This window comes from Physeter macrocephalus, chromosome 20 (assembly GCF_002837175.3).
Source record: "Physeter macrocephalus isolate SW-GA chromosome 20, ASM283717v5, whole genome shotgun sequence".
NCBI classification, from domain to species: Eukaryota; Metazoa; Chordata; class Mammalia; order Artiodactyla; family Physeteridae; genus Physeter; species Physeter macrocephalus.
The window spans coordinates 105,030,884-105,055,743 of record NC_041233.1 but is presented as its reverse complement, the minus strand read 5'-3'; the positions used below and the strand labels follow the sequence as shown (position 1 = coordinate 105,055,743).

Here is a 24,860-nt window from a genome sequence, read left to right as displayed (position 1 = left end):
GGCGTTTTTTTCATAGGTCATTTTTAGTAGAAAGAACAAATGGGACAAACTGTGGTAATTCAGATGTAGTGATTTGGAAAAGACATTTTCTCAAACACTGACAGAATGACCCTGTCATTTCAAGGAAACCAAGTGAGTGTATTAGTTCCCAATGATAAAACTGGAGCTTTTAAGCAAAAACGAGAGTTTTGGAAAACTTGTATCTACTATTCTAAGCTTGACAATTTCCCAATACTTGGTCTTTTCTGATGAAATTGGTAGGACTATTAACTGTTTTTTTTTTTTTCTATTGCATAATGAAATGTGTCAACATTTGGAAAATCTGCGAATTCGGTGAACCAATTGTTTTCCAATAGACCAATGCATGATGTTACAAGACTATGCAAGGGTAAAGTGAACTCAAAGTATAAGACAGATCAATGGATTTTAATGTTACAGAGGACAAAATGTTCATTAAAATGATTTCAAAAAAAGGAAACAGAACAATTATCTGTAAAAGGTATTAGAATGATCTCCCCTTTTCCAACTATGTATTTAGTGTGAGGACAGATTTTCTTCATATACTTCAACTAAAATAACATTGCAATAGGGCTTCCCTGGTGGCCCAGTGGTTAAGAATCCGCCTACCAATGCAGGGGACATGGGTTCGAGCCCTGGTCCGGGAAGATTCCACATGCCGCAGAGCAACTAAGCCCATGCACCACAACTACTGAGCCTGCTGAGCCTGCGCTCTAGAGCTCACAAGCCACAACTACTGAGCCTGCGTGCTGCAACTACTGAAGCCTGTATGCCTAGAGCCTGTGCTTTGCAACAAGAGAAGCCACTGCAATGAGAAGCGCGCACACCGCAAGGAAGAGTAGCCCCCACTCGCTGCAACTAGAGAAAGCCCGTGCACAGCAACAAAGATCCAACGCAGCCAAAAATAAAATAATACAATAAATAAATTTAAAAATAAATAAAATAAAAAATATTATTTAAAAAAACACTGCAATAGATGGAATGCTGGAGTAGATATAAACCAGAAATTAAAGAGATTTGAAAAATTGTAAAACCATGCCACTTGTCTTGAGAATTATTCAGAAAAGGTTCTTCATAAAAATGTTATATTGGGCTTCCCTGGTGGCGCAGTGGTTGAGAATCCACCTGCGGATGCAGGGGACACGGGTTTGTGCACCGGTCTGGGAAGATCGCACATGCCGCAGAGCGGCTGGGCCCGTGAGCCATGGCCGCTGAGCCTGCGCGTCTGGAGCCTGTGCTCCGCAACGGGAGAGGCCACAACAGTGAGAGGCCCGCGTACCGACCAAAAAAAAAAAAGTTATATTTATTTTTAATATTTCTTAAAAGTTCTAATTATGAACACAGTAACTATTAATATAAATGCACCTGTAATTTTGGTACATTTTGCCAGATTCCCAACCACAAAGATCATGTAATTTTGCATTTCAAACAACATGAGAAGGTGTCAAACTTCACTTGGTTGGTGAGAAATTGTATCCTTATTTTTAGCTTGCATTTATTTTATTATTAATAAAACCATTATTTTCATATGCTTAAGAGCCATTTTCATTTCTTTTTTTATGAACCATGTTTAAGCCTTTCAGCTGTTTTTTTCCTATCAGGTTTTTGGTCTTTTTTCTTAATTTTAAGATATACACTGAAAAAATTATCCCCTTATTATACAAATTGCAAATGTTTTCTCTCTACGTATCATTTGGATTTGAATTTACTTCAATTTTTTCTTGCTGGGTCCTTCAAACCCTTGTGGCTTCTCTTGTCTTGCCTCCCTGAACATGTCCCAGACAGGAAAAAAAAAAAACTGATCAGTTACAAAAATGAAGAAGTTTAGAAAGTCAGTGGTCACTCCTGGCTTTATCTGACTTGAGCTCTCAGCAGTCAACACAGTTGGCCAGGACCCTCCTCTTGGAATGGTTTCTTCTCTTTGCAATCAAGATCATGTAAATGACACCCCTCCTATGTTACTCGTCTGTTTCCCAGCATTCTTTTTTGGCTTGGAATCCTCTTGAACCTCTAAATTTGGGTATGCTTCCAGGGTCACTTCTGGTCCCTTACCTTATTCTAGTTCCAATGTCTCCCTAGGTAATCACATTTACTTCCAAAAGTTTAAGTACCACTCTCCAATTTAAGCTTCTACCCAGACCCAGAACTCCCAACTCATTTGCAGTTAAATGTCTAATAGCATCCCACCTTAACATTATCTATAACACTGTTCGGATTTCAATATTCGGAAGCCTTCCCTTCCCCAAACTCACTTTAAAATTTCATCATTAAGTTTAAGCCACCATCATTTCATCATCTCAACTAGTTCATATTCAACCCTGTCCCACTCCTGTCTCCAAATCCTCAGCTTAATAACCAGAATATTATTTTAAAACCTAAATCAGGTTTCTAATCATTTCTAACAACTTTCCATGGCATTTAGGATAAAATCCAAATGGCGAACAGTCCTAGATGGTCTGGCCTCCTGCCCGCATTTAATCTCACCTATAGCTTTCCTCCAACCATTGTCCATTCCAACTATGTCAAATTTATCTGTGCTCTTTCCTCTTCCTCAGCTGGCCATGCTTTTCTCTCAAGACTCTGCCATTCCAGCTCCTTCTTTCCTCCCTACAGTTCTCAGCTCAAACATCACTTCCTCAGAGAGGCCTTTCTATAACTGCCCAACTTGAAATACCTTCCTACCATTCATAATCATTTTCTTTGTATCTATTTTACCTAATAATATTTTTAGACATATTTGAAATCAAACCAGCACAAAGGGAAATCAGTAGCAGAGAATAGAGATTACATATTTTTACAGAAACCAAGAGAAAGCAAAGTAGGAGAATAATTTGTCTCATTGAGTATAATTTTATCTATGTGCCAAATTCATACCTATCCTTGTTTTTCCCAATTTTATTTATTTTTTGCCCTGGCTTTCTCACTTACCCTTTTATACCATTGCATGGCATATATATTTTTAAAGCTTCCATAAATATTAAAATCAAGTTTAGGTATTAAAAGAAAACCATGATTAAGGAAATGATCTTCAGAGAAAAGCTTACCTTTCTTTGTAATCCTAGGTATTTCCTTCAGGGAAAACAGAAAAATGGAGACTGAAGAGCTTTCGTCTGTTCAGCTACTCCCCCAATCCCTCCCCCTCCCCATCAGGTAGAAAACCTGTGAAGTTTCAAATCCTATCCATAGAATAAATCTAGGACAGTGGCCGTCAAACTTCAGGGAGCAGTAGAATCATCTCAGCTTTATTCAAACAGAGTTCTGCGCCCCACCCTAAGAGTCTCTGTTAGGACAGATCTGAGGTGGAGTCTTAATTTACATTTTAATGCGTTCCTAGAAAATACTGAATAGCCTGGGACTTTGTTCAGGAGTTTCAGTCTCTGTGGATGGGTGAATATTTTATTTGCTATATCTCCAAGGTCTTTTTAAGGGGCTACTATCTGGTAGGCACTCACTGTATAAGTTTATGTTTGTTTTTCGTTTTTCATGAACATCATGGATACAGTAACAATTTCACAGGAAGAAATTCTTCTCTAAGCCATTACCCTAGAATCTCATAGTGTTCCTTCCTTAGCCATACCATTTTATCTTAAGCTGTTAAATACAATAGTTTCATTAGAAGATGATGCCTGATTTCATTGTTTCCAGAATGTTTGCTGAAAGAAGTGATCACTGCATTATTTGTAGGTAGAAAAGAGTAGAAATTACGGCCTGATTGAGGAATGTGTCACAGATGGGAGGTCAGGGGACAATCTCAGATAGTTCACGGTTGACCTCAGTGGAAGGAAAATCTGCACAGCTTCCCAAGTTTTATAATTCTGTCTCTGGTAGGTTTTATTTTTTATTTTTTTTGCCTCAGTCAATTCCCTGCTGATCAAACATCAGTGCCTGTTTTTTTTGTTGTGGTGGTTTTCAAACTGCTGATGGGATGATGAAAAAATTCTTCTGCTTGCTATCTGACCTTCCAGAACCTGGTTCCACCCTGTGGAATCTTAAGTACCTCCTTTCCCTTTATCTCAAACAACACTCCCCACACACACCCTCTTCTCCTTCAAGTAAATCACATTCTGTTCTGTGTGTCCCTCCCTCCTCAGCCTTCTTCTCTACTCTTTTTCTACTCAGTCTACCTTTTTTCTTTTAAGCTTGGATGCAGCCAACTTCTGTGAAGATTTTAGCAATTACCTGGTCGTTTATTCTTATCATCCTGAACTTTTGTAATTTTTATGATTTCATTCTGGTAGGAAAACATTGTAACCTTTGAATCAAAGGGTCAAACATCAGGCAAAATTCTCATATCTTGGAGTCTTGTAAGGTCCATCTTAGACTCTAAGTAAATAGTAAATTATTCTGGAAGACTGTAGACTATGTTTTAACTAAGATAATTCTATAAATAGCACTATGCGACACAGTGTGCTAGGCTCTTTTTATATCTCTATATTTCCCACAATCCTGTGAGGTATGTGATATCAATACATTTTACTGCTGATAAAGCTCATGATTTTGAGGTTAAGTAGTTGATCCAGAGCACTCAGTACAGAAAATTTGAATCACAGCCAAATTTCATAATACTTCCTTACCTCTATTAAATGTTAACTAAAAATTTTGCCAATTTATAAAAGAAAATGCCTCAAATTTAAATTAGAGTTTACCACAAGACACTTTCATAGGCCTCCAGTAACAATGGTATAGTCAATATCTTTGAGTACTTCAATTGTTTGACTGAAAAATCTCCTCTGGGTATTCCCTGGTGGCACAGTGGTTGAGAATCTGCCTGCCAATGCAGAGGACACGGGTTTGAGCCCTGGTCTGGGAAGATCCCACATGCCGCGGAGCAACTGGGCCCGTGAGCCACAACTACTGAGCCTGCGCGTCTGGAGCCTGTGCTCCGCAACGAGAGAGGCCGCGACAGTGAGAGGCCCGGGCACCGCGATGAAGAGTGGTCCCCGCTCGCCGCAACTAGAGAAAGCCCTCGCACAGAAACGAAGACCCAACACAGCCAAAAATAAATAAATTAATTCATTAAAAAAAAAACTCCCCTAAGCATTAAATTCTTGTGATAAATTAAGCTTGTAAAAATAGTACACCTGGAGTTTTAAAATATTATAGTGCTTTGTATATATTTGGGTCCCCACTTAAAATCATAAATCTTAAATCAGTGACTCAATTGTATATTTCAGATTGGAGTTACCTAGCTATTACCATAAGCTATGTACTCCTAAACATTAGGAATGACACTAAGTAGATTTTTACATGTTCAATACCAAAATATTAAGAGTCTGGTTGTGATTGGTTAAAAGGTACTGTACTAACCTACTAGGAAATAATTAGCTTCTAGGTTAAGTGAGGTTACATTTGGCTGGAAACTTCCATTGGGCATGAGCACTGAGGCTGCAGGTATCCAGGGTACCCATCAAGCAAACTGACATCTTGATTCTGATAAATACCTTCCTACGTGATTATTTTGTAGTTCCTTTTCACCCTGCATAGTGTGGTACAGTGACCAGACAGGTCGGCCAGGGTGCTCACTAGGATCTTGTCAGAGACCCTGGTGGGACTCTGAACGTTATTCACTGTGTTAGCGGCCCCATAGCTTTCTGTTCCTGAAACTGAAAACATGCCTCCCTTCTCAACAACATATACACAGTATTTTGATAGGTTTTTTCCTCGATTCAATAGAGTTATCTGTCTTTCATTTAAATCTAGCTTGATCTTGATGGAATGCTGCATTTTTAAATTAGGCATTTCTGCTATGTTGTACGTTTTCTTAAAAATTCAAGACACCTTACATTCTGCCAAATCATGCACTAATAGTGTTTGTATAAGTGTTGGAGCAAAATGCTCAATCACTATACAATTTTTTTTTTTGTTTTTGGCCAAGCGGCATGCAGGATCTTAGTTCCCCGACCAGGGGTTGAACCCGTGCCCCCTGCAATGGAAGCATGAAGTCTTAACCACAGGACTGCCAGGGAAGTCCCCAATCAGTATACAACTTGAACCAGATGTTTATTACAATATTAACAGCCATTAAAAAAATGTAGTACAGTCAAAGACAACAACACAAAAACAGTTACCTGTTGGACCAGCTTTTTTAAAGAGTCAAAGTTATTTGGTAGAAGTTTAGCGAAGGACTGAGGGTGTGGAGTTAAGGCAGCAAGGGCAAAATACACAGAGGAACAACAAAATAAGCATCTCAAAGACGGTATCTGGTTAAACTGAGCCAAGAAGACTCTAGGGTGAATGGTCATCATGGTGGTGGAGAGGTTACCACACTGATGGCTTGCTGCATTTGGCTATATTAGTGTACTTCACCTTCAACTGTTCTTACCTGGCTTAAAACTTCAACATGATGGGAAAAATCAATGTGAATCAATGTGATTTTCTTGTCACAACTCCTTTTTTTTGTATCATAGAACATGCTATTTCTAGTCCTACAGTCAATTTCTAGTCCTAATAAGACAATTCCCAAGGATGTCTGATATCTAATAAAACCTTGAACTTCCCCTATTTTCTAGGAGCATTCCAACCTATATGACTCATTTTACATATTCTTCCTGGGCAGTTATCTGTTCCTTAGTCTTCAGTTACCATCTGGATGCTAAATATTCATGTCTAGTTTAGATCTTTCTGCTGATCTTCAGACTCATAGGTTTGAGTATGTTGATTGTTGGCAATCTCTTTTCAGAGATCATGCAGGTACCTCAGAGTCAACAAATCCAGAAAACGCACATACCCTTCTAGCCCCATTCTCTTCCTATGAAAAAGGCAACAATATCCCCTCAGTTGTTCAAAGATATCTGTATTATCAGTGTCTATTTTCTCCATACTTCTATAGTTAAGTCTCAGCTATTGCTATGGTCTAAATATTTGTATCCTCCCCAAATTTATGTTAAAATCCTAACCCCCCAATGTGATGGTATTAGGAGGTGGGGGCCTTTGGGAGGTGATGAGGTCATGAGGGTGAAGCCCTGATGAATGGGATTAGTGCTAAAAGAGATCCCACAGAGCTCCCTAACCCCTTCTGTGTGAAGACACAGTGAGAACCAGAAGAAGGTCCTTATTAGACTGTGAACAGGCTGGCACCTTGATCTTGGACTTCCAGCCTCCAGAACTGTGGGCGGTAAATGTTTATAAGCCACCCAATATGTGGTATTGTGTTATAGGAGCCCAAACAGACTAAGACACTAGTCTCCTTTACACATCATTAGTAGGTTGACTTCGCTCCATCCCCGTTGCCATTCCCCTGGTTCAGCTTGGCACTGCAACCAACTGTCAAGATCTGTGACAGTTTTAGCTATTTTGAAACCAGCTTACAGCCAGTCATAGAAAAAAAAAAAAAGGATGTTTCCTGTGAGCTAAACAAAGGTGTCTTAGCTTAATACTCATTATTACCTGGGAAGCAGGGTTCCCAGAGATGGGCCATTATGTATAATTTAAGCTTATAGGCAACATCCCTTTAGTGATTAACTTCTAATAGAATACAAAGGTTCTTCCTTATTACAATCTCACAAAAGGGCATCTGATCTATCTCACAGAACCTCTTCAGTTTTTCTTGGTATGTCTCACATATGCTAGTCTTTAAGTCCATCATGTGAAGACTTTGCTATCTCAGCCATCATCCCCAGCTACAGGTTACACCTTGGATCTCTCATCTTGTAAATTTCTTTACACTTAAGGCAGGTGCTGTTACCAGGGCTTCCCTTCCAATTTCTTAAGAGGCAATCACAGCAAGACTTGTGTCCACCTTCAACTGCAAGTGGTTTGTTCAAATAGTATAAACAGATAGAACAAGTAAGCTCTTCCATGAGATCTGGTACATCTGAGGCAGCCATTGTCCTTTTCAGGGAGGCAGAGAAGGATCAAGAAGAAAAAGAATTTCATTTTAACCTGGACTTTTGTAAGATCAGAGATTTGTCTTCAGAATCAGCTCACAGTCACATTCTTCATCTTCTGAGTCACGTAATGCTATCATTTTCCCCCAATTTTTTCACTTCTAAAAATTGAAGTATAGTTGAGGTACAATATTATATAAGTTATAGGTGTACAATATGATTCACAATTTTTAAAGGTTATACTCCATTTATAGTTATTATAAAATATTGGCTTTAATTGCCATTCTTACCCCATTGAGAAGTTGTGTGGGACTTTAATTCCTCTACCTTAGACCTCTCTCAGAATGTTATTCTCCATCCACATTCCTGCTGGAAATTCTTGTTTCTAAGAGGAGGAGGGAGACAGATGGCTTTGGTAAAGACAGGATGAAAACATGACCAAGGGACCAGCCTGCACTGCGGCGGAACCTAGTCTTACAAAGTAGTTTTGTTCATTCCTGGTCCTCGAATTTCATTGCTTATTAGAGTTTTCTGAAGAGCTCTAACAATCGTGATGCCTAAATCAGTGGCCTCCAAGCTTTAGAGTACGTCAGAGTCACCAGGAGATCTGGTTAAAGCACAGATTGTTGGGCCCCACCCCAGAGGTTTTGATTCAGTAGGTCTGGGGCGAAGCTCAAAAGTTTACACTTCCAAAAAGTTCCAGGTGATGCTGAGACATACTCTTCCAATTAGGGCACTAAACCAATCTAATCAGAACCTCTGGAGGTAGGCCATAGGCTTCAGGTATTATTTAACTTATCAGGTGAACACATACAACTAAGTTTGAGAACTACAACTCTAAAAGACTGAAAGGGTTTAAAAAAGAGGCATTTGGGGGCACCTAGAAGGTGGCATATCTGAAACCTCAATGTCCTAGCCTAACTTGTGACCATAAAACGTGCTTTGCATCCCCAGTTGCTCTGCCGGCAGAGTTCAACCTTTTGGGGGTGCTCTTCCCCAAGTATTCCTAAAAGTCTTTTTTGTTTGCTTGTTTGTTTAAACTTCCCTTAGTTTCAATCATGATCAGAACAATATTGCCTGGTCCCTCGTGTCACAGCTCCTTAAAGGCATTTAGCATTTAGTTCTTATACTTGCAGCAATTTTCCCCAAGCACACTCATACAGTACCTGATTATTGGCATGAATTGCTACAAGTCATGAATTCCCAGCTATGCCTAAGACCCCCGTTCTTCTCTAGGGTTCTCTCCAACTATAATTGGCACCCTAGCCCAACAGGTATTTTCTTAGACCTTTTGTACCTCAATGTCCAAGAAAGGGCAAGGGTGGTGAAGAAAGTGACAATTTGTTTTTTCTCAAAAGATTCCATGGGTTCTCTTAAGAAGCTGTGTCACAAACTTACCTAGAAGTGCTCTCTTAAGACCTTGACATCTTTGGCTAAAAACAATACATAAACACGGGAGGAGTGCCACCTGCAGTATCTGGCACCAATTACCACTGGATAGCTGGAGGGGGAGACACCCCATCGACCTTCAGGGCTTGATTTGACTGGATCCTTGCATAACCAGCAAACCTGTTTTTGGTCACAGTTGTACACCCCTTGAGTTTAATGTTAGTGACTCATTCAATCCTGTGGAAATGGCAGTATAGCTCTGTGGGTAATAGCATGGACACTGAAGTTAGGCCACCTCTGTGGATCTAGGGCAAGGTTCATAACTAGGGTTTGTTTTCTCACCTGTAAGTGAGGATAGAACTCATATCTATCTTCTAGGGGCCGCTGAGAGGATTAAGTAAGTAAATATATAGAAGTGTTGAGAATGGTGCTTGGTACAGTGCCAGAGTTCTCTTTTTGTACTAGCTAGTCTCATGCTCTTGTTCCTCTAAAGATACTGTTTTATGGTGAGAGAATCTTAGGAATAAATGTTAAGATTTCCTTGAGAAAAGCAAAAAGCAGATTTTCCCATTAAAGACGAGGAGGCAACATGTATACACATAAGCATCTGTTTCCTTACCTATAAAATATTTGTGTACTGTGGGATAATTATTTTTCTAATTTACTGGGTATAGTACACCACCTGGAACGTGAAGATATTTAATAATTCCTGCGGAATTAAGTGATAGGCATCTTATAAAGGGTGTCATATGATAGAAGCAAGACACAAGTGACCCTTGCACTCGAGGTTTTGTTTTTTTTTTTAATCTAGCATTATCCTTTACTGATATTAAATACTGTTTACATGGGCAGTAACTCAAAATTATTTGTAATAATCTCAAGTCCCATACTCCCTATTAAAAAGGGGAAAGTTACACTATAACTCCTTTTTCTTAATAGTCCATCCTAAATTTAGACCATGTCTTTTTATTCTTATTTTTCACTATTTGTTTGAACTGCTTTAAAAAAGTTTCCTGGTCAGGCTACCCAACTAATACATTTTTTTTCTTTTCCTCGGCTTCCCTTTTTATCTCTTTAGAAGATAAAGTACATAAAGCATCCACAATGAAGCATGGAACAATACATTTTCAACAATTAAATTTTCTTAATGCAAAGGGATGAACAAATAAAGGGTTTATTCTCCAGAAAAACAAACAAAACACCTCACCTTAAATTCTCATATAAGATGTGTAAATTGTCAAAGCTCTGGAAGGCAACTCTCAACCACCGACCTTGGCAACTCAGCAGAAGCCGCTGGGTTACAACTTTTAACTGAGTATGAATTTATAACACAAGGACCCTCCCCTCTGATCTGCCCTCCAGGTGTTGTCCGTGCTACCTAGAAAGAATAACAAAGGTTATTCTAAGCTGAATTGGGTCTTTTAATATTCCTTGGATAAAAAGAATGTTACAATATAGATTTTTTGTTATTGTAATATTTTGACCCACTGTCAGATCCTGTATTTTATTCTTCAAATATCCTCAGAGTTTTCTCACTTCTAAATAGTAGCTTATTCCTTTGTTTGAAATGTACTTAGGCCTTTAGTTTAAAGGTACAGATCAAATGAATTTTTCCCTGATTTTCCAGCCAGAATGAAACATTTCCCCTATGAAAATGCCAAAGCAGCCAATGAATTTAAATTTTACCACTTTTTTTTTTTTGGCAGTGCCACATGGCTTGCGGGATCTTAGTATAATAGGGGTTCAATACCTGTTAGTTAAATAAATAAAAGTTGCATTGAAATCACAAACCATTAAAAAAATTCTATTATATCATGGCTGAAACTATTACCAAGTCTAAGCTCGTACTGCTCGCTGCACAACAGGCCAATAAATTGAGAGATGAGTTGTCGGGGCAAGGAATAACAACCTTATTCAGAAAGCCGGAAGACCAAGAAGATGGTGGACTCCTGTCGCAAATGAACCATCCTGCCTGAGTTAGAATTCAGGCTGCTTTTATACTAAAAGAGGAGGAAGTAAAGTCAAACATTTCCAGGTTCCTGTCAGCCTCCTGAGGGGATGTGTTAATTTCTTCCTCCCTGCAGTCATTCACAGGTGGGCCTGTCAGGATGTTTCCTGGGAGCTAAACAAAGGTATTTTAGCTTAATGCTCTTTACCTGGGAGGCAGGGTTCCCCGAGATGTGCCATTACGTATAATTGAAGCTAATAGGCAACATCCATTTAGTGATTAACTTGTAATAGAATACAAAGGTTCTTCCCTATGACAAAACCAATCCTCTGAGATGATTTTATCCTTCAACCTGAAGGAAACTGCCTCATTAATTGGCTTACTCGAAGCCACACCCTACCCCATTCCCCAATATTTCTCTACTGGAAAAATGCTGAAAATACATTAAATGGTTAAAAAAATAAAGTCTATTTTCATATACAAAGAAGTAAAAGCAATTCCTTCCAATGCTCCAATTTCACCATACCAAAGTCTACCAGTTTGGTGTGTATCTTTTCATACTTTTTCATTCTTTCTTTTTCAGTTTCATTTATCTTGCATAAGTGAGATTTTATGACTCTTGATTAGCAATTTCCCATCCTACCCGCCCCAGCTCCTAACAACCACCCTTCTTTCAGATTCTGTGCACTTGACTATTTTGGTTACTTCATATAAGTAGAATATCCAGTATTTGTCCTTTTGTGACTGGCTTATTTCATTTAGTATAATGTCCTCAAGGCCCATGTTGTCATGCATGGCAGGATTTCCTTCTTTTTAAAGGCTGAATAATTCCATTGTGTGTATATACCACATTTTCTTTTTCTTTTCATCCATCAACGGACATCTAGGTTGTTTCCACATCTAAGCTTTTGTGAATAGTGCTGCAATGAACACTGGAGTGCTAATACCTCTTCAAGATCCCGAGTTCAATTATTTTAGATAAATACCCAGAAGTGGGTTTGCTGGATCATATGGTAGTTCTATTTTTAGTATTTTGAGGAACCTCCATACTATTTTCCTGCATAGTATGGAAAATTTTGTGTTCCCACTGACAGTCTACAAGGGTTCCAGTGTTTCCACATCATCACCAACATTTTTTTTTTTTTATAATGGTCTTCCTGACAACTGTGAAGTGATATCTCATTGTAGTTTTGTTGTGTATTTCCCTGGTAATTAGTGACATTGAGCATCTTTTTATACACATACCTGTTAGTCGTTGGTGTGTCTTTTTTTTTTTTTGTGGTACGCGGGCGGGCCTATCACTGTTGTGGCCTCTCCCGTTGCGGAGCACAGGCTCCGGACACGCAGGCTCAGCGGCCATGGCCCACAGGCCTACCCGCTCCGCGGCATGTGGGATCTTCCTGGACCGGGGCATGAACCCGTGTCCCCTGCATCGGCAGGTGGACTCCCAACCACTGAGCCACCAGGGAAGCCCCCTGGTCCATATTTTAATTGGGTTATTAGTTTTGTGGTATTTTGTTGTTGTTTTTCTGCTGTTGAGTTGTAAGATTTCCTTATATATTTTGGAAATTAACCTCTTATCTGATACATGGTTTGCAAATATTTTCTCCTATTCTGTTGGTTGCCTTTTTACTCTGTTACTTGTTCCCTTTGTAGTATAGAAGCTTTTTAGTTTAATGTAGTCCCACTTGTCTATTTTTGCTTTTGTTGTCTGTGCTTTTGGTGTCATATCCATGAAATTCCATATTTTTTCTATGCCTTTGTGTATACAGATACACTATCAACCTCTATAGCATGGCCTCATTTTTGTAGGAAAAAAATACATATATAACCTAATTTTTATTGTTTATACTTAAACTATTTGGGGGAGTAAAAATATATTTCCCCCTTAATATCATTTAATGGATGTCATGTCATGTCAGTGTATATAAATAGATCTGCTATTTTTTAATGGCTATATAGTAATAAGAAGAGCTACTATTTTTAAGTATACTTTTTTGATGACCTCTTCATAATTTAGGATAAGGTATTTGACACACGTGTTCCAAAGTCTCTTTCCTAAATTGTAATTTTCAAACATTTATTTGGTTATTTTATTACTTTGCTGTATAGAAATATTTAATTTTTAGTTATTTTAGCTTCATTTTTTTCCTTAGTGGTGGCTAAACTGCAAAGCACACTTTAAAAAGCCTTCTCTAAGTCTTCCATTTTAAATTTCTACTAAGTTACCAATTATCTCCTTTTACAATGTGCTTCATCCTTTGGATGCAATAATTGGCCATATGTTTAACAAATATGCTTCTCACTTGTTAAATAGATGTTGGGTAATCTAGAACAAAAACACATACAAAAATAAAATCATAAGGTGAAAAAAGCAATGCAAAGGGAAGTAATATGAGTAGAAATTCATGACTAGAATGGGGAAAATACACACACACACACACACACATCTGGAATACACATTGGTGTAAACTGTTAGGTAGAGATCCAACATTGTTTTTTTTTTCCCAGATGGCTACCCCTACTTGTCCTAAACCGTTCGTTGGATAATCTATCTTTTCCACACTGATATGAAATGACAGACATATTTTTTTAAACCAGGCTTTCAGGCAAGATATTTTTCAAATTATGTCCCTATCTAATCTACTGCCTTCACCAATGAATAAGCCCTCACTATATAAATACATTTATATGTACATCAATGAATGAGTACTCACTATATATATTTATATATATATATATATATATATATATTTTTTTTTTTTTTTGCCTGCACCACACGGCTTGTGGGATCTTCCCTGACCAGGGATTAACCTGGGCCACCGGAATGAAAGCACTGAGTCCTAACCATTGGACCGCCAGGGAACTCCCAGCCCTCACTGTATCCTTAAGGTTCCTCTTTTCTGTGTGTTCCAACCCTAACTGAATGTTGGTGACAGTTGTGACTGTGGACCTCTTGGGGTATCCTTACTGTCACCTCCGTAGGAGGAGAAAGGCCAGAGAAAAAGCTGTTTGAGTTGCTGATCTCAGAAATCACGTCTGGCAGTACAATACCCGAGGGTTGGTGTAATGTATTCTGGGAAGGCTGGCCCACTCTATAAACGTCCTCATCTGTGAATTAAGCCTAATCAATGTGTTCAGAGAGAAGGTAAAGAAAAAGTCTGCATTCCCAATAGTGAGTGTAGCCAGTGATTTCAGATGCTTGTAACATGATCACACCGTAATGATAGCTCTCTAATTTCCTTCTGAAAGCACTTGAGCCATATTCGTTTCATTGACATAACTGGAAATTTTCACCCACTCACAAGACAACACGTGAGATGCAGTGTACTGTTGACAGAAGAGAATGACAGGAGGTAGGAGACCTAGCTTCCTAGCCCTGGCCTGACTCAGAGTAAGTATTCAGGGAACCAACTCAATTTATTTGTCTTAGTTTCTTCATCATCTTTAGAAGGTAGTTGGATTATATGATCTCTTGGCTTCCAGTTAGATAAAAGACTGTGATTCTACAACAATATGGTTCCCCTAGTTGTTCATTTAAAACTTATTTACAGGGCTTCCCTGGTGGCACAGTGGTTGAGAGTCCGCCTGCCGATGCAGGGGACACGGGTTCGTGCCCCGGTCCGGGCGCGTACCGCAAAACAAAACAAAACAAAACAAAACAACCTTATTTACAGACAAATTGAGCCCTTGCTACGTGCAAAAGAATTCTTCTAGTCAGCGATGAATAAGATATGGTTATTGTGTTGAGTTTATGAAAGGAGTTTATTTGGAAGAGGGAAGTGGGCTGGAACAGATCAGTGTGACTTGAACTTAGAACATGCCAGTCTCCCCATTCCAAATTGGAATACAGGCTCTGTGATGTACCGTAACTCTAAGGTAGGGCTTATTCTAATGATTCTGGTCAATGTTAAAGATTCCTGAGTTTGTGTGTGAATAACACACTGAATGTAGGTGGTCATTCATAAATCCTTTTTCCAGAGATGGCAATTCATGTTAGTGTAGTTTTTTGGTTTGTGTGTGTGTGTGTGTGTGTGTGTGTGTGTGTGTGTGTGTGTGTGTGTATGTTGCAAGACCCTTACTTGAGACTAACTCCTAACAATATTTTGAAGCCCCCAGTTACTAGCGTAGAAGCAATCTGAACAGTAGAGATTTCATGACCCCAAAGTGATGCTACCACTCTTTCTATTTAAGCTAGTATAACTCTTTGCTCTAGTTCTTCCTTTTCCTAGCAAAAATTCTCATCCCACTCATTCACAAAGGATGTATGTTTAAAACATTAATGACTTCAGAAAAATGAGGGTTTTTTTGTTTTGTTTTTTGTGGTACGCGGGCCTCTCACTGTTGTGGCCTCTCCCGCTGCAGAGCACGTCTTATTCACATTACGTCTCTCTCTTTTTTTTTTTTTTTTTTTTTTTTTTTTTGCTGTACGGGGGTCTCTCACTGTTGTGGCCTTTCCCGCTGCAGAGCACAGGCTCCGGACGCGCAGGCTCAGCGGCCATGGCTCACGGGCCCAGCTGCTCCGCAGCATGTGGGATCTTCCCGGACCGGGGCACGAACCCGTGTCCCTTGCATCGGCAGGCGGACTCTAAACCACTGCGCCACCAGGGAAGCCCAGAAAAATGAGTTTTGACTAGGAGGAAGGAAGGTGGAGGAAGAACTATTTCGGGCTAGAAAACTCCTTTTGGAACAAAAGTTCAAGATAGGAAACACTCAACATCCTGCTGGAGATGAGTGGGAAAGAAGAATCAGTTGGAACCATGAAAGTCAGAAAGGAATTAATGGAATAACACAGGTAATGGAGAACCAATGTGTTTCAACAGTTTCATGGTGTTATTCATATACAGTAACCAACTCTTGAAATGACAACTGTTAGGAGCAAGTACCCTCAGTATCCAGCATGTGGCTTGCTTGTACGATGAGATTCCTTAAAAGTTTGGGGTTGATGATGAACCCAGTATACAGAGGTTCCACATTAAGTCATAATTGGCTTTGTGTCAACTGGTGAAATCAGTCACAGAGGAGAATAAGAATTTCATGTAATAATAACATAGCAACTGATTACCCACTTGTTACTCAAAATAGACTCTCAGGGAGGATTTTCTAATCGCAGAATAAAGGCGTGAGCTTGCTCTGATGTCCTTTGAGAATATGTCTACAGCAGATTTGATGGAGAATCTCAGGGAGGAACTGACCTGTTTCATCTGCTTGGACTATTTCACCAGCCCAGTGACCACCGAGTGTGGGCACAGCTTTTGTCTGGTGTGTCTCCTGAGAAGCTGGGAGGAACATAACACTCCTTTATCTTGTCCTGAGTGCTGGAGGACCTTGGAGATCCCACATTTCCAGCCCAATGAGCGTCTGGGGAGGCTGGCTGGCATCTGCCAGCAGCTCAGATCCCAGGTGCTGCACAGTGAGGGCAACCAAGGCAGCTATGAGAGAACGCTAGCTGCCACTAAGGTGTTGTCTGACGATGAGCAGGGTGTAAATGATTTCTCAACCCAAGGTCATGGAATAAACAGAATGAATCTCTCAAATGAGGCTGAGGAGCATCATAAAGTAAGATTGGCTGCTTGATATAAATTTCAGAACACAAATCAGGTTCCATCGCTTAATTCCCATAATATTTTCTATGGGTGATATTCATGGGTGCTAATCTCCAGGCACCAGACCACAAATTTGGTGTGGGTCCTGCTTCACCCTTTGATCTAGAGTCTCAGTCATCTTGTTACTGGTCCTCAAGACCCCTTCATGACCTGGTGCTCTGCTCATTTGCCACAGAGTTTGTTTCTATTGCAGGAGAAACTCCAGGAAATCCTAAATATTTTGCGTAAAAAGAAAAACGAAACTCAGGTTATATTAACCCATGAGAAGGAGACAGTGATATTGTGTAAGGTCAGTATCTGGTTCACTTTTGCATCTTGTATGTGATTCTATGAGGAGGACTAAAGGGACAGGTCGTGAAATACCGAGAGGAAAATGACAAAATTTTCCAGTCCCAGTCCTATAACATGCAGTATCCTTGCTTTGGGCTGCCCACCTCTGCTTGTCCATCTGGGAATCTCAAGACTCATCTCAATTCTCCCATCCCCAGGCTGGCTTATTTCTCCCTTCTTGGTGTACCAACACCACATGGTGGCTACCTTTATTTCTGCTCTGATTATAATTATTAAATATACAAGTTATAGACATATAACATAGAATGGAAGTTGACAGAAAAAGGAACATCTCAAATCCTTTGGGGGAAAAAGGGCAGATAAAAAAGAAATAAACAGAAAGGGAAATTAAAGCAAAATAGTAGTGTGGATTAGTACACCTGAACAAAAGCTTGAGGTTAGTCACAGATCAGAATTTGAGCTGTCTAGCAAAGCACAGAATTAAATGTTTTATTAAATATTAAAAAAATAAGCGTGTATCTGATTATTCCAATAATCTTTGAGTTCTTATATGGGAGTATTTGTGATGATCATTTCTAGTCCTAGTATGTGATCCATTGCCTACTTCATTGAATAAATATTTGTTGAATAAATGAATGCATGTTTTTTCCCCTAATTTTTTTTTTGTTTTTTTTGTTTTTTTGTGGTACGCGGGCCTCTCACTGTTGTGGCCTCTCCCGCTGCGGAACACAGGCTCCGGACGCGCAGGCTCAGCGGCCATGGCTCACGGGCCCAGCCGCTCTGCGGCATGTGGGATCTTCCCGGACAGGGGCACGAACCCGTGTCCCTTGCATCAGCAGGCGGATTCTCAACCACTGCGCCACCAGGGAAGCCCCTAATTTTTTTTTTTAAAGAACGAAGCAGTTACCCTATTTATTTATTTATCTATTTATTATTTATTTATTTATTTTAAAATGTTTTATTTCTTTGGTTTCACTGGGTCTTAATTGAGGCATGTGTGCTCCTTAGTTGCAGCCAGCGGGCTCCTTAGTTGCAGCTCTCAGGCTCCTTAGTTGTGGCATGCAAACGCTTAGCTGCGGCATGCATGTGAGATCTAGTTCCCTGATGAGGGATCAAACCTGGGCCCCCTGCACTGGGAGCACAAAGTCTTAACTGCTGTGCCACCAGGGAAGTCCCTCCGCTAAGTTTTTCCCTTACTTTATTTTGCTTTACTTTTTAAAAATAATGGTACTGATCACCATCTATTATATTTTTACTTGACTGTTTACTTTTCATTGTTTCCAATAGAATGACAGCCTCCTAGGAGTAGAAATTTTGGTTTTCTTTGCTACTATAGCTACAGTACACACATCTTCTAAAATATCAAACTATCCACCCAGCTAGTCAATAGACTATATGTGTTATGTGTCAGGTTTCAAGAATTGTCACAATGGAACTCTTGAACTTTGTAAGGGTTAAAAATCGACATAAGTGTTTCTGTTACTAACTTTATTGTTCGTGTGTGTGTGTGTGTGTGTGTACACACGTGTGATGGCAGGAAGAGACAAAGACCTGTAAACAGGCTGTTGTGTCAGAATATGCAAAAATGCACCAGTTCCTGAAGGAGGAGGAGAAGCTGCAGCTCCAGCTACTGGCAATGGAGGAAGGAGAGAACCTGAAGAAACTGAGGGACAGTGAGATCAAGCTGACCCAGCAAATTTGAAGCCTGAGCAAAACAGTTGGGCAGATAGAGTCTATGTGTCAGAACGCGATCATAGAGTCATTTGAGGTAAGAATATTGGAGAAATTCATGGAAAAAAACACATGTAAGCCCCTATCATATTTCAAGTCATACAAAATAAACTTTTCCTTATTTACCTGAAAAATTAAGTTCTGGCCCCCAAAAAAGTTTTCCTAAAGAATGAGTGTTCTATATAGTATAAATAAAGTCTTGAAGAGGAGGAAAAACACAGAGGAATATACATCCGAACCAAGTCAAATGATGACTCCAATTTTTTTGTGTGCCTGCCTTGCTGCAACCTCAGCTTTGCCAAATAAAAAATTTAAGTTTAATGAACATTTACTAGGTGTTGGGCACATTAAATTACATCCTCAAAAAGACCTGATTAAGTTAAATACTATTATGATATTTACAACAGGTGATTGTTATCTACAAAATGGGTTAATAGTAGCAATTGTTTAATAATTCAGACCTATGGCAGTTAGATAGTTTGCCTGTCAAATAGCTAGTAGGTGATAGAACACAGGTATTCTGTGTACTGAGCCCCAAATCCTCACCATCTTTGCTCTACTGCCTTCCTAGGCTACTACTGCATTCTCTGGGACCTTCTTAAACTAAGCTATGTTCCAGCTTCCAGCCTCCAGCTTCATGTCTCTTTCCTAGACTGGCTCCACAGAATGCTATTTAATTTGGTGCCTTCCCAACAACCCAGTCCAACTGTACACAGGTGTAGTTTCAGCTCTTACTGGGCTACTTTCCTTTCTTATCTCTACCTCCTGGAGGCTTTGGATAATGAGGCCAATAGTTTGGCTCCTTTCTCAGCAATAGATTCTCTAAACAAAGTGACAATATGAGAAAAAGAGATCTCTAGTCATTGGGAGAACCATGTCACGTTCAAAAGAACTCACCCCTAGAAGAAGTTTGGGGTTTTTTCTACCATATGCTCTCCCACTCAAGGTGTTCTAGAGCCATGGGAAGGGGATTCTGCGAAATTTGCAAAGGACTGTATCCAAAACGGATTCAGTCTTTGCTAGTGATCAAAGTGCACAAATACTAACCTTCTTTCTTTTATACCCTTAGGATGTGAGAGGAATACTGGAAAGGTAGGTTTCAATTCTGTGTTCAGTTATTGGGGTGTGGTGTTGATGCAATAGGTTATCAGAGTGGGGATGACAGTGTCCATGCTGCTGGGGCAAAATGAGCTGGTTCTCAAGTTGGAGCAGGTCACGCGGTCTGCGCGGAGGAGACTGAGCGACTGTCTCTGCCCTCCTGTAGGAGTGAGCCACTCTTGCTTCAGTGTCCAGAGGCCATCACCACGGAACTGACTCTGTGCCACATCACTGGAATGAGGGAGATGCTAAGAAAATTTAGCAGTAAGTCAGCCTGATTTTTTTGAACCTCCAGGGGTTTTCAGAGTTAATGGGAGCCACAGACCATCCCTGCTGGAACAGACAGAAGCACTGGGACTTGATTGATGTTTGATCTGGTTTTGTTTTCTGTCTGAGTTCTGCTCCTTCCTTTGTTTTCATTGTTGTTTTGTTCATCCCATTGCCTTTCACATGCACACATACACATACCTCCTCAGGGGTTTCTGCATTTCTACCTTTGTTCTTGTCAGGATAAAAGCTGATTTAAACTCTTAAATCTCAGTGAGGGAACATTCAAAGAATGTTCTTTTAAAATGCTCTAAATATCTAGGCTGGCTAACATCTAGAGAGGTCAGCATTAGTTTTCACCTTTTATCTTGTTGACAAGCTGACCTTCAGAAGAAGGCCTAATGGACTTTGGACTCAACAGATATTTGAGAATTGCCTACAATGTGCTATAGTAGGTACTGTGCTATCAGTCTCTGAGTGTACTTACAATGATGAATAAGACAGACTTGCCTTTGCTTCTGTAGAACTTACAGTGAGATTGAGGAGAATGATATTAAACAGAGAATTAGTGACTGTGATTTGATCTATAAATAAAAGTATGAAATGGTATGATGGGGAGCCTAATCTTGTCTGGATAATCAATGAAAGTTCCTCCCAGGAGTCTGGGAGAGGAGCTCTCTCAGTGGTTCAAAATGTGTTTCATCAAATGGTCACTGGTGGTTGCACTAACTCATACGAAGTTGCACTTAAGCATGACGTAATGAAAAATGCTGATTAGGAGCTGCTATTCAAACACTCAGTAACTTTGTAATCTTGGCCCAGTTTCCTAACCTTTATGAACCTCAGTTTTTTCTTTTATGAACATGGAAAAAAGATAATAATACTTGCCATAATTAAATGGGATAATGTACAGAAAATGCCTGGCACCTAAGTAGGAGTTCAGTAAGTGATAACTATATTTCTCTCCCACCCCAGCTGAAGAACCATAGCCAACCATGGCTAAAGCAAATACAAATGACAAAAGATATGACCAGTGTGGATAAATAGCTCCTAGTTCTAAAACTGTCTTATAAACAGAACTACCTCCATTCCATTATCAGAGATCCAATATCACTCTTGATATGACTGTCTTTGGTTTCCTTTTAGAGATTCACTCTCTTGTGTTTTGTAAAACACTAAAAGAAGGGGTTCAGAGACACCGCCCACCACATTCACCTAAATTAAGTTTTAAAAAATAGGACTAGATACTAAGACCTTAATTTCAATTCCACATACATAAGAGGGTTTTCTAGAATGCAAATGAGGATTCATTCTTTTTCCCTCTTGCAGCGGATATAACTCTAGATCCAGCCACGGCCAACGCCTATCTTGTCTTGTCTGAGGATCTGAAAAGTGTGAAACATGGAGGAATCCGACAGCAGTTGCCTGACAGCCCCGAAAGATTTGACCAATCTGCAACGGTGCTGGGCGCTCAGATCTTCACCTGTGGGAGACACTACTGGGAGGTGGAAGTGGGCAACAAGACTGAGTGGGAGGTAGGCATCTGCAAGGACCCAGTGAGCAGACAGGGGAGTCTCCCCAAGCCTCCAGGGGACCTCTTCTCACTTACAGGCTTAAAAATTGGAGACGAGGGCTTCCCTGGTGGTGCAGTGACTGAGAGTCCGCTTGCCGGTGCAGGGGACGCGGGTTCGTGCCCCGGTCCGGGAGGATCCCACATGCCGCGGAGCGGCTGGGCCCGTGAGCCATGGCCGCTGAGCCTGCGCGTCCGGAACCTGTGCTCCGCAGCGGGAGAGGCCACAGCAGTGAGAGGCCCGTGTACCACAAAAAAAAAAAAAAAAAAAAAAAAAAATTGGAGACGATTATAGTCTTTGGGTCTCATCACCTTTGAAAGGCCAGTATGTTAGAGAACCAGTGCATAAGGTTGGTGTTTTCTTAGACTATGAGTCTGGACACATAGCATTCTACAATGTGACAGACGAGTCCCTTATCTACAGTTTCCCTCCAGCCTCTTTCCAAGAGGCTCTCAGGCCCATCTTCTCCCCTTGTCTCCCAAATGAAGGGACAAACACAGGCCCTCTTACCATCTGCTCACTGAATAACCATGTCTGAGGGAGGCTCCCTCAGCCTTCTCTGAGAATGAGGTCTAGGACAAACAGGTGACTATTAATTAGGATGATTAATGCATTGACAGTATTAACATCAGGTGATCTGAAAGGAAAGCCCACCCCCAACCCCCAAGAGTTTCCATTAACTTGAGCCCCCAATGAACAGCCAAATTGGCCAATCAACTTCTAATACCAATAGGAGAAAGCTGATCATATCCTGTGTCTTTAAACAAATTCATTATCTAGACTGCCCCCTGTATGTGCTGATCACTGAAAATGGAGAGATAGAACTAGTTCTTATTGACCAGAATCCCATTGTCATAGGCCAGTTTTATAAATATGTCATTTTTTTTCAAGTGTATTTATTTATTTGACTCTAAAAAACTTTACTATTTGCATGTGTCTTTGTCCTACGTGCAAAGCTCTGCATGCCAGGGCAATCCCAACTCCTCCAGGGGGCTGGAGGTATGGGTTGTCCTTTTCACTCATGACTCGGCCTCCTCTGAAAAGCCGATTTTCTTCCCATCCCATGGGGCCTGGAGTATTTGTACTCAGGAAGACTTATGTGTTCAGACACTACAAAGATACGTGGGAATATCATCGTGGCATTCGTGTTACCGTATTCACAAGAGGATGGAACCTTTTGTTGTTTGTTAATATGTTCAAAGATGACAGAGCAAAGTCCCTAGCCAATAAATGTATCAAGGCAGTGGATGCCGAGGGACTTTCTGAGTTTTATAGAAGGTTATTTTCTGAGCTTTTGCTATCTGCTGTGAGCAGAGGCTTTGCATCGCTGCAAGACCAAATCAAACCTACCCTTTATCCCAACATGCCAAGGTTCAGGGAGGGGTGGTGACTGAGCAAACATGCTTCTTCTGGCTGGTCTTACTCAGGCTCCCCATTCTTAGTGCTCTGTCCTTACAGGTGTTTTTTTGTTTTTTTTTTCTTCTTTAATTTCTTCCTTCTTGCCCTCATTTGCAGGATGTCACCAGTCACAGAGGCACCCCTTCCCCTCCTCTTCCTACTCAGATAAGTTAGTGTCAGTATTTTCAGTCTCTGACAAGAAAACTGATGGATTTAACCCATGTGTGACTGCAAAATTATTAAGAAAAAATTGATCACAGGTTTTAGTTTGTAAATTAGAGAATAAGTGAGGAAAAGTTGATAATTGAACCTCTTAATCAGCATAGAAAATCATAGAAGGAGGTCAGTAACTGGGTTTACTTTAGGGTCTCTGTTCACCCTTCTCATTAATCTAGATCTGCTTTGTCTTTCAACCGTATACATTTTTAATCTTGTGCCTTCAATGTGGGGAGCAGACATGAACTAGACTTTAAATCCCAGATAATGCCCTCTTCTGTTCTTTGAGTTCCCTACTTGCATTTTCACCCTGACATAACATAGACTCAGAGAATTGTGGAGGAGGTGAGCCAATCACATCCTTTTCAGATAATTTGTGGCTGCTTCCCATTTTTCATTTTACTAAATTTTATTTCTTGATTTATCATCTCAAAAAGCTAAGCAGTAAATTATAAATAGCAAACACCAAGCATATGTGAATATATTGTTGTCAATTACAAAAAAAAATTGAATTTTTAAAAATTTTGATAAATGAATATAAAAGTAATACATTTTAATTTAGTGTACGTTACATTTAATTGTAGTATGATCCTGGTGATAGCCCTTATATTTGTTTATTTATTTATTTATTTATTCTCTTTGTCCCAGAGGAGTTGGTATTGCCAAGGAAACCAGCATATTTTTTTCCCTCTGGGAAAGTCATCCTGAGTGGATCTTGGCTGCATGATTATCTACACTGGGACTGCCACTGATTGAGTGTGGGGGGGGGAGATTAAATCTATATTATTCTTACTCTTCTGGGTTTGCATAAATAACTATGTAAAAGGTGCAAGAAAATTTTCACCCAGGGTTCCTAGATACAAATTCCAAGCCAAGCAGACGTGGTGGTAAGGATGGGAGCAAGAGTGGCCAGAATGAAAAATTAAAAGAAGTGCTCCCTTGCTTGGCAAATGCATCCCCTTGCACTGTTCAAGGGTTTGGGTCTCACTGCCTCAGACACAACATTTGACAAAGACATTTCCTTCAACATGAATGGCGTCCCACAAGGAACCTGCTACCATCACTCAAGCTATCCCTTTTATCCCCCCATTAACTCCCCCTCTCCTTCCCAAATCTCTCTCTTCCACCCTTTCCTGAATGGACAATTTCCCCAAGAGATAGCAAGTCACTGGTAGCCTCTCGTAGTGAACATTACCAAATGGAATCCAGAATCATTGCCATTTCCTTCCCAACCTCTCCACAACTGGCTGGAGGAGAGGGGACAGTCTGGTCTTGAGGTTGGAGGACATCACATAGGATTCCATGCGGGACTGCAGTTTGATTACCTTTAAAAACTTTTTCTTTGTTTGCCTTAGAGTACCTTAAAAATAAAATATTATACATATCTAGCCCTGAAATCTGATTTACCAATAAAACTCCATTCTTCAAATCAGGTCTTTATCTACCCTCCTGCTCTAGTTATCCCTCCCCCCCATGACATAATTTTGACCTGTTACTCTTT

The 24,860-nt window shown here is 40.1% G+C and overlaps 1 protein-coding gene across 1 annotated transcript; it reads left to right on the top strand.

Moving 5' to 3' along the window:
- Positions 1 to 16,332: 16,332 nt before the first annotated feature.
- Positions 16,333 to 22,283, top strand: TRIML1 (tripartite motif family like 1). Its single transcript, XM_007100810.2, is given in 7 exon segments — positions 16,333 to 16,740; positions 16,981 to 17,076; positions 18,616 to 18,846; positions 19,879 to 19,901; positions 20,074 to 20,171; positions 21,504 to 21,815; positions 22,030 to 22,283. Coding segments are annotated over 7 exon segments (1,422 nt in total).
- The last annotated feature ends 2,577 nt before the right edge of the window (positions 22,284 to 24,860 follow it).